We start from the raw sequence: 10,986 nt of genomic DNA on the forward strand, positions 1-10,986 counted from the left end.
AACTGTGCAAACAGATGGGTCCTGGTTTCTTAGTATTTGATAAAGCTATTGTCCTTCCCCACCCCTTATTTAAACCTTGCTTTCCAAACTGCAGCTCAAGCTGCGCCGGGCGAGTGAGTCATTCTGCAATAAAACATTAAAAATGCTTGCGCAGCAGGGGACATCTGCACCAACAAAAATGGCACTAAGGTCTTTTTATCTTTGAAAATATTTAACAGGAAAAGAATAAGGTGGTGAGAAAATAGTTCAAGCAAATATTGATCTTTTTTTAGCATGTGCTTCCATTAGTTGAATCAGCATTTGATTCACCTCAGGTGTTGCATGACCAGAGCCCCGCCTACAGAGGGATGCAAATGTACCTCAGCGGGTTTCAATTTACAGCCAGAGGCAAAGAGCAGCAGTCACCGGATCACGGGAGCACCTTTGCAATGACGACCAGCTAATATGCAGCTGTCAGTTGAGAAGTGTTGACAAAAGGATCAGTCAGGCGGTCATTGCCACCGCCATCGTAGCTTGCTGCCATAGCTGCTGTCACCATGGCCATCGCAGAACTTCTTGGAGTTGAATTCGACATGCAGCTTCTGCTCAAAATGAGTCTTTCTGTGGCGACTGTACTTCTGGTTTCACTGGTCTACAGGTTCTACAGCTCTAGGAGTACAGAGGAAATCCAAGTCAATCATTGTCAAGAACCACAGACCTGTAAAAGATGCAAGACCCAGCTGACTGATGGAACCAATGATGACCTACTTGGACCTTCGTCATCTGAGGACGACAAACAAAACACTACAGAAGACAATCCGGTTCAGGATGCATCTAACCTGTCAAACTGTGATCAACACTTCAGCAAAGAGGCAAATGTACCTTCAACAAGTGGAAGAGAACTGAACCCTCCTAATCCAGCAAAGAGTGGGCTATCAAGTACAAAAGGCCGTCGCTCTACTAGCTTTTTAAAGAAAGTGGAAGGTGGTATGGGCGTAGGTAGGGAACTAAGGCAAGAGTTGGAACAACGTGGTGTCTACTCTAGCTTTATCTCCAAGTCAGAGATAAAGGTGGAGGATGCAAAGCTAGTGCTGGACCATCCAAGTGACCAAGTAGTGTATGGTAAGATATACGAATACTATGTGGAAAGTTCTTCTCACTGTAGTACAAACCCAAACAACATTGTGGGTCAGAATGAAACGGATTCTGAGCCACGGCAAACAGAGATTGGAAGCCATAGCAGCATCCTAATGGAATCTCCTTCTTCTGTGGACTTTGACATTACTGAGGAATCCTCCTTACTTGGGAATCCAATGTCGACATCCACACCCTTACGCAAGCATAGCTATCTAGCTGCTGCGGAGCAGTCAGCACTGCCAAGTCCAGTGTCAACGTCTTGCAGCTCAACCAGTGCTGGACCTCTGATCAGTTCTTCCATAAACAATAAACACCAGAACGGCAGCAAATGTCCTGACCTAGAGGCTGTCTTATTGAACCGGTTCGTTCACCGATCAGACGTGGAAAACCTCAAAAGTCAAGTGGATCTGGGCAACTGTTTGGAGGCGCTTTTTTTGGCCAAAAAATACGACGAAAGGTCAGTGGTGCAAGCAGCCGTCGAAGTTATGTCCGACAACTACCTGCAGGTGCTCCTGGATCGTGATCTTTACGGGCGTCTTACCGGTGCCGAGCGGGAACTAATCAGGAGGCAGAGAACAAGTGGGAGAAGATTCATTGTCGTGGCAGATATGAACCCCCAAGACTCGTCAAGTGACAGCAGGGCGGTAAAAAAAAAGCCGAGTGCCTTGTATTACTATGATGACTTCCAGGACACCTGGGATAAACTTTGCTCCATTCCACCAGAGGTCATCAGCAATGCTTGTGGTATGTGCACAATGGATAACTACTTGTTTGTCGCCGTTGGAATGGATAGTGAAGCGACACCTTCCAAGCGAGTGTTTTGCTACAACCCTCTCACAGACATTTGGAAGGAAATCAGTTCCATGAATGAAGCCAGACCACGTTGCAAACTCGCCGCACTGGACGGATACATTTACGCCATCGGCGGGGAGTGCCTCACGTCAGTGGAGCGTTACGACCCGCATTCAGACAAATGGACATTTGTGGCCCCTCTGCCTAACGATACATTCGCCGTGGCCCATCACGTGACGGTGTGCAACAGGGAGCTGTTTGTGTCCGGAGGTACTATTCGCTACATGCTGCTGCGCTACAGCCCCAAGAGCGACACCTGGAGGGGGAGTCTTCTAGCAGGCAACAAAGACAGGACGGCAGACCTGGTGGCCGTAGGACCCTTTCTGTATCGGTTTGAAGTCAATCCTCTGCTAGGGATCAGCGTGTATCGCTACCACACCGTGGCCCGACTGTGGTACCAGTGCGACACAAAACGCCTTCCCAACTGTGCCGCTTTCCAGTGCGTTGCGATGGACGACAACATTTACTGCGTCAGCCGTCACTTCACCTTGAGGTTCGAGGCCGACGAAATCTCTCCGGCTTTCGCTAAGGAACATTTGAGCATCTCTGTGACCAACGGACTGCTTTTTCCTTTTGTCCTGTCGCTCCCTGATAAAAAGCCCCTGCAGACCAGCGTGTAGCGCAAACTCACTTTATGAATGGCGATAGCATCCCATCCGACAGCTGACACAAGCTCTCCATCAGCTTTTTGGACTATGGTCATAGCTAACTTTTGAGGTTACCCTGAGTTTTAAATCTTGGTCATTATCTGGGTCTTTGAAAAAAGACTAAGATAGTGTTATTCTGTTTTTTTTTTTTTTAAATGGGATTTCTTCAGAGCAGCCCGAGCCGGTCACCAATTGGCACCGTTCAAGTATCGACACGTCCAGAATTTTTGCGCGACGCAGGGAATTTTTCAAACGGCTCCGAGAAATTTGCTGTTGCGCCGCAAACGGCAATTTTCCGGGAAAAAAAATCCATTTTCAAAGTTTATCTAGTCCTACAATTTTTGACCAAATTACATAATTTAGTTATCAAAAATTCCGGGATGGTGAGGGGCATAAAAGTTGTATACAGAATTTGGAAAAAAAAAAATTATGGTTCCCCGGAAATTTGACAAAAACTTGCCCATTCATTTTTAATGAGGAAAAAAAAGTTTCAAAATGTATCTAGTCCTACAATTTTTGAGCAAATCACAGAATTTGCGCATAAAAAAATTCCAGGATGGTGAGGGGCATAAAAGTTACACACAGAATACGGAAAAAATTTAAGGTTCCCGGGAAAATTGCCAAAAACTTGCCCATTCATTTTTAATGGGAAAAAAAGAAAACTTTCAAAATGTATCTAGTCCTACAATTTTTGACCAAAACACACAATTGGGGCATCAAAAATTCCAGGACGGCGAGGGGAATAAAAGTCACCAAAAAATTATTTTGGAAAAAAATGTACGGTTTCTCGGAAATTTGACAAAAACATGCCCAGTCATTTATAGAGGGAAACAAAGAAAAGTTTCAAAATATATCTAGTCCTTCAATTTTTGACGAAAATACTCAACATGGGCATCAAAAATTGCAGGACGGTGAGGGGCAGAAAAGTTACACACAGAATTTGGAAAAAATTTACGGTCCCCCGGAAATTTGCCAAAAACTTGCCCATTCATTTTTAATGGGAAACTAAAAGAAGTTTCAAAATGTATGTAGTCCTTCAATTCTTTACCAAATCACACAATTTGGGCATAAAAAATTCCGCGATGGTGAGGGGCATAAACGTTAAATACAGAATTTGAAAAAGATTTACGGTTTTAAGGAAATTTGACAAAAAATTGCCCATTCATTTCTAATGGGAAATGTCCCATTCACTTTCAGTGTGATTTCCAATAGAATTCACATTGCATTGTTGCCATTGACGGCCATGTATGTCAAATCTATTGATGCTAATGTACTTGGATTCCATTGACGCATCTGTGAGTTGATGCCACTGATGGCCATAAACATCCAAATTTTTTCCCATTAATTTTCAATGGGTAAAAAAAAAAAATCCCCAAATCAACAGGAAATTACCAGATATCAACAGGACATGTCTCTCAAATGTCCCCGAATCCATTGAAGCTTATGGAGGGTGCTGCCATTGACGTCCATGGACGTCCAAATTGTTTCCCATTCATTTTCAATGGGTAAAAAAAATGTCCCCAGATCAACAGTAAATGACCAGATATTAGTAGCACATGTCCCCCAATTGTCCCCGAACCCATTGATGCTTATGGAGGGTGCTGCCATTGACGTCCATGGACGTCCAAACTTCCCATTCATTTCCAATGGCATTTAATCACGTTTTTTCATTCTATTGATGCTAATGTACTTGGATTCCATTGACACCTATGTAAGTCGACACCATTGACATCCATGGACGTCCAAAAAATTTCCCATTCATTTTCAAAGGCAAAATAAAACAATTTCCCCAGATCAACAGGAAATGACCAGATATCAACAGAACGTGTCTCCCAAATGTCCCCGAATCCATTGACGCTTATGGAAGGTGCTGCCATTGACGTCCATGGACATCCAAACTTCCCATTCATTTCCAATGGCATTTAATCATGTTTTTTTTTCATTCTATTGATGCTAATGTACTTGGATTCCATTGACACCTATGTAAGTCGATACCATGGACGTCCATGGACGTCCAAAATTTTTCCCATTCATTTTCAAAGGCAAAATAAAACAATTTCCCCAGATCAACAGGAAATGACCAGATATCAATGCGACGTGTCCCACAAATATCCCCGATTCCATTGACGCTTATGAAGGGTGCTGCCATTGACGTCCATGGACGTCCAAATTTTTTCCCATTCATTTTCAATGGCAAAAAAAAAAAAAAAAAATGTCCCCAAATCAACACGAAGTGACCTGATATTGTCCCCGAAATGTCCCCAAGCCAACCTGGGCGGGGTTAAGATCTGTATCACCTCAGAGCAAAGACCCAGAGTAATTTCTCCAGAAATTGCAGTTTCTAGTTCTCTTTCTTCTCATGCAGAAGTAGTGAAAGTGGATGGATTGTTTTGGCGATACTTTTTTCAATTCTGTTTCAAATTTTATATCCTGAAAAGGTGTGCTGTTGCAAATGTATATTCTGCATAAAGGAGCTATTGGACTAAAGTGTCTGCTATTGTGCACATTTTTCTTTCAAACATGCAACAACACAAACATAAGCTTGCTTTATTCTCATTTTATTGCAATTACTGCCCCTTTATTAGCGATCTCTTACCATAAATGTAAAACATTAGCACCCTAATGGCCATCTGAATGCTGTTTGCTTAGATTAATGCAGGATGTGCTGCCTCGCAAACAGTTTGCGCCTTTAAATTTGCTGCTCCGCCTTGCCATTAAGTGACTTTTATATCATCTCAGATCTTCAGCTTCGAGCGCCGAATCCCACTCATGAGTAAGTGTCGCAGTAAGTTGTATACATTATACAAATGAGGCAATACGGCCACAATCCATCACCGAGTTTGCGCTACACGGGGCACGGATATAACTGGCACAGTGACCTGGATAGAACGCAATTATCTGCAACGGCAGTGTAAATACAACAGCATGTAAATGGGGGTGTCATGCAATATAAATAGGTGAGCTTCTGAAAGCATCTGTCACAGGCGTGCACGCTCTCCTTTGGTGGCTGGAAAGTGTGACTGAGTTTCCGTTTGGAGTGTGCCGTCCTCGAAACGTGGTACAACGTATACAAACTTGTCATTCTGTGCGTGCTGTGTATTCCTGTTTGGGTCATTATGCATAATGTGCAAAGAAATAAGATGTACTGCAAGTGATGTAAATATTCATCATTGGGGGCTCATTGAAAGACTGACAGCATCTCTTGAGAGATGTGCTGCTATAGCACCATCATGTGGCTCTGGCGGAAAGCAGAACAGTGCTCGGAGCTTGACAGGTCGCACTCCAGAACCTTTCTAAACATCACACGCGGGACACAGCCGAGAACTGAGCCGCTACCGGTTGCTCGCAGATGGTTGACCGTCAAACATAAGCGTCTTTGATTCTCTCTAATTAAACACTTTGATTCCATGTAATTAAGCCCCTAATGGGGTGGGAATTGCACGCGTCCCCGCAGACATCGCCTTGGATGACTCATGACTAGGGTCATCTCTGGCATCAACACGCATGTTTGTTTTTTTTTCTTGATTTCTCTGCAAGATCTCAGGGAATACTAACAGCTCGCGCTGTGTTGGAGAGAGGAGGAATTTGCATGTCATTATCTTGTGGAAGTGGAGACTTAATTTATGCCACTGCCCTCTGGTCCCGCATTCACTCTGACGTGCATGTGGTTTAGAACCGAAGAAGATCTTAAGCAAGCGGACAGAGGAGCCGCATAAAGTAGGAGCGTTTTCAAAGCTGTGGGAAAACAGGAGACAACAAAGTAGCGCCATGCTAAATAATGTTTGAATCAACAGACGACATGTGAGGCAAGGCAAACACAACATGCCCGGGGCCTTTTTTTAACTCACGTGGAACTGTGTTAGCACGTGGACTGGGATGGACGCCCAATCCATGTCAACTGATATCTATAAGGGTCTTTTCAAAGTGTCGAAAATATCATTCGTCTACTTTTTTTCCAGACTTTGTGGGTACTTATTCAGTTTTTGGGGTTGTCTCCGAAAACATAGTACATACATGTTCACCAAAACACGTTTTTAAACAGGAATGTAGTTTTGTGCTTCTTTCAAACCACCTGCTACAGTGTATCACAAAAGTGAGTACACGCCTGGCATTTCTGCAGATTATTAAGTATATCTTTTCATGGGACAACACTGACAAAATGACACTTTGACACAATGAAAAGTAGTCTGTGTGCAGCTTTTATAATAGAGTTCATTTATTTTCCCCTCAAAATAACTCCAAATATAGCCATTATTATCTAAAACCCTGGCAACAAAAGTGAGTACACTGCATGGAAACTACGTATATCCCTAAATGTCCAAATTGAGTACTGCTTGTCATTTTCCCTCCAAAATGTCATGTGACTCGTTACAGGAGTGCTGTCAGCATTGCTGCAGAGATTGAAGAGGTGAGGAGTCAGCTTGTTAGTGCTCAGACCATATGCCGCACTCCACATCAAATTGGTGTGCATGGCTGTCACCCCAGGAGGAAGCCTCTTCTGATGACGGTACACAAGAAATTCAGCAAACTGTTTGCGGGCTTTCTTGTGTACCGTCTTTGGAAGAGGGTGACAGCCAGTGTTGTTAAAAACAGTGTTAGAATTTAATGGCGTTACTAACGGCGTTATTTTCTTCAGTAGTGAGTAATCTAATTAATTACTTTTCTCATCTTGGCAACGCCGTTGCCGTTACTGAGGCGGGAAAGGCGTGCGTTACTATGCGTTATGATGTTTGTTAACTGACGCGAGAAAAGTCTGGAAAAAGACGGACTCATGGAGACGAGAGAGCAGAGCAGTAGTGGGGAGGAGGCAAGGGAGTGTGACGCCGTTGCAACTCTAACCCTAACCCTAAACCCTTGCTACCATGAGAGACAGAATGTGAAAAAAAAAAAAAAGAAAATCACATTGTTTGATTTTTAAAGAATTTATTTGCAAATCATGGTGGAAAATAAGCATTTGGTCAATAAGACCCAGCCACGTCTCATCTTCAATGCCCTTGCTGATGGAAGGAGATTTTCACTCAAAATCTCTCGATACATGGCCCCATTCATTCTTTACTTTACACAGATCAGTCGTCCTGGTCGCTTTGCAGAAAAACAGCCCCAAAGCATGATGTTTCCACCCTCATGCTTCACAGTGGGTATGGTGTTCTTCGGATGCAATTCAGTATTCTTTCTCCTCCAAACACGAGAACCTATGTTTTTACCAAAAAGTTCTATTTTGGTTTCATCTGACCACAACACATTCCCCCAGTCCTGTTCTGGATCATCCAAATGCTCTCTAGCGAACCGCAGACGGGCCCGGACGTGCACTGGCTTCAGCAGGGGGACACGTCTGGCAGTGCAGGATTTGAGTCCCTGGCAGCGCATTGTGTTACTGATAGCCTTTGTTACTGTGGTCCCAGCTCCCTGTAGGTCATTCACTAGGTCCCCCCGTGTGGTTCTGGGATTTTTGCTCAACGTTCTTGTTATCATTTTGACGCCTTGGGGTGAGATCTAGCATGGAGCCCCATATCAAGGGAGATTATCAGTGGTCTTGTATGTCTTCCATTTTCTAATGATTGCTCCCACAGTTGATTTCTTTACACCAAGTCTTTTACCTATTGCAGATTCAATCTTCCCAGCCTGGTGCAGGTCTACAATTTTGTCTCTGGTGTCCTTCGACAGCTCTTTGGTCTTGGCCATAGTGGAGTTTGGAGTGTGACTGACTGAGATTGTGGACAGGTGTCTTTTATACCGATAATGAGTTAAAACAGGTGCCCTTAATATAGGTAACGAGTGGAGCCTCATTAGACCTCGTTAGAAGAAGTTAGACCTCTTTGACAGCCAGAAATCTTGCTTGTTTGTGGTGACCAAATACTTATTTTCCACTGTAATTTGGAAATAAATTCTTTAAAAATCAAACAATGTGATTTTCTGTTTTTTCCCACATTCTGTCTCTCATGGTTGAGGTTTACCCATGTTGACAATTACAGGCCTCTCTAATCTTTTCAAGTAGGAGAACTTGCACAGTTGGTGGTTGACTATATACTTATTTGCCCCACTGTAAGCTGGACACAGACTACTTTTCATTGTGTCTAAGTGTCATTTTGTCAGTGTTGTCCCATGAAAAGATATACTTAAATATCTGCAAAAATGCGAGGGGTGTACTCACTTTTGTGATACACTGTAAATCAAGGGTGTCAAACCGATTCCACAAAGGGCCGCAGTGGGTCCTGGTCTTTGTTCCATTAGATCCAGCACAGACAGTTCAACCAATGAGGTTTCTGCTTAAACAAGCAGCACCTGACTGCAATCAGTTGTAAGACACCAGATTGCTTAAAGGCTGTCTGGCAGGGTCATGGAGGACCCAAACACAAGAAACAAAAGGTGGCAGGGTGGTGGAAAAGTCAAAAAATACCATAAACTTCATAATATATTGACATGACACATTCCCCATTCACTGCGTCAAGGAGGCCATCCCACACTCTGCTTCATTTATTAGCAGTCGGTCACATGCAGCAATCTAACGCCGGATTTAGGTTGAAAAAGTACGAAAGCTGTACTGCATTAAAACAGGAAGGATTGTCTCAGGAGTGATTTGTTCGAGGATTCAAGGTAATTATTATATTTTTCGTATGATGCATGCATTTTGAAACATTGTGAAAAAAAATCAATTGGGAGAAATTAGCTGCCACGGCATTGGCATCATACCTTGCAATATTTACCTAAAAAAACTGTTGACTGCCCGTTTTTTGGTTTTTTTTGCTTTCAACCAAGAATCGAGACTGTTTTATATCCGCATCTATAAAGAATTCAGGGATTTAAGCATATATTTACAAGAATTTTCAATGCAAAAAGCTCTTTGTTGTATTAAGGGAGGCACCACAGTGACTTAAAGACTAGCAGCACATTCGACATATTTACGTTTTTTTAGAAAAATATTATGCTTTCAACCAAGAAGAGACAGTTTTACGTCCATACCTATTAAGTATACAGCGATTTAAGCATTTATTCATAATAATTTTAAAACGGAATAAGCTCTTTGTTTGTGATATAGCGGCCGCTAATTTGCTTACTGACTAGCATCATAGTTATTATCATATTTATGTAAAACAAATGCTGACTACATTTTTTTGTTCTTTTTTTTTTTTTTTGCTTTTAACCAAGAATCAAGACTGTTTTACGTCCATATCTAAAATTAGAAAATTCAGTTTTATTAAAAAAAAAAAAAAAAAACATATACCGGTATGTATATATTGCCATATAAAATATATTACATACTAAAAAAAAAAAAAATTAATAATGATTTAAAAAAAACAATAATGCAGACCCGTGCAAATGTAGTCAATACACACACACCGTAGGCTATGTGCCAACTAAATATTTTTTATAAATTACAACATCATAAACTCTCTTAAAACGACTCCTTATTGTAGTCTGTAACTGCCTGATCTCTTGCCAAACCGTCAACCCAGTAGATGGCGCTAATGCCCCATGATGCAAGGGGTAAACTGCCAACAAAAATCAAGAGGAAGAACTACTCCTTCTCCCCCTACTAGTAGAAGCCAGGTCAACGCAGGCAGGTGCTGCCCCCTAGCGGCCGGAGGGATTCTTTTCAAATTGGTCCCGTGAAAAATCATGAAAACCGGACATTTTCATGAATTTATAAAACCAGGCCGGACGCTCCGGAGAGAATGTGAAAAGTGGACTTGTCTGGGCAAAAGAGGGCGTTTGGTCACCCTACTGTTGACTAAAACTAGACGAAATTTGAATCAGATTTCCCTGACTAAAACTACACGAAAACATTATGTAATGACTAAAATATGACTAAGTCTAATAAGTATTTTCGTCCGAAAGACTAAGACAAAAATTAGGAAATGCTCCAAAATCAATGGGAAGTCAACCAGAGACACAGAATTTACTCGCAATCCACAGGAAGTGACCTGAAAATCCCCCAAAATCAACAGTAACTGACCTACAGGAATTTACTGACTAGAATAAATGCAATTTCTCCAGAAATTAGCATTTTCTAGTATCGTGTTGACTCATTGCCTGCAATTGACCATGTTAGACATCCAGTCATTTAAACTGGGAACAAACACTCATTCACCCCATCCCAGTCAAAATGAATTGGCCAGTTAATTGTCGTAGTATGCCCAAATATGTACAAAAAAACCATAACCCGCAGTAGCCCTTTTTCAACTTTCACAAATTTGTATTTACCACTTTAATCATGTTATTTACCACCATCAAATAAACACATTCTCAGTGGAAGATTTCAATGCAGTTTGCATTTTATTTCCATTAATTACTTTTAAATTCCATGAATCTTGCAATTCAAGGCGTGACTGCTGCGTTGCGGACCAGAGCGAACCGCGTTTGGTCGGAAGAG

The 10,986-nt window shown here is 42.1% G+C and overlaps 1 protein-coding gene across 1 annotated transcript; it reads left to right on the plus strand.

Moving 5' to 3' along the window:
* Window positions 1-472: 472 nt before the first annotated feature.
* klhdc7a (kelch domain containing 7A) lies at window positions 473-5,864 on the plus strand. The gene has a single exon (XM_057847130.1). It carries the CDS (start codon window positions 537-539, stop codon window positions 2,586-2,588), a length of 2,052 nt encoding a protein of 683 aa, XP_057703113.1. The 5' UTR covers window positions 473-536; the 3' UTR covers window positions 2,589-5,864.
* The last annotated feature ends 5,122 nt before the right edge of the window (window positions 5,865-10,986 follow it).

Source organism: Corythoichthys intestinalis, chromosome 9 (assembly GCF_030265065.1).
Source record: "Corythoichthys intestinalis isolate RoL2023-P3 chromosome 9, ASM3026506v1, whole genome shotgun sequence".
Lineage (NCBI taxonomy): Eukaryota > Metazoa > Chordata > Actinopteri > Syngnathiformes > Syngnathidae > Corythoichthys > Corythoichthys intestinalis.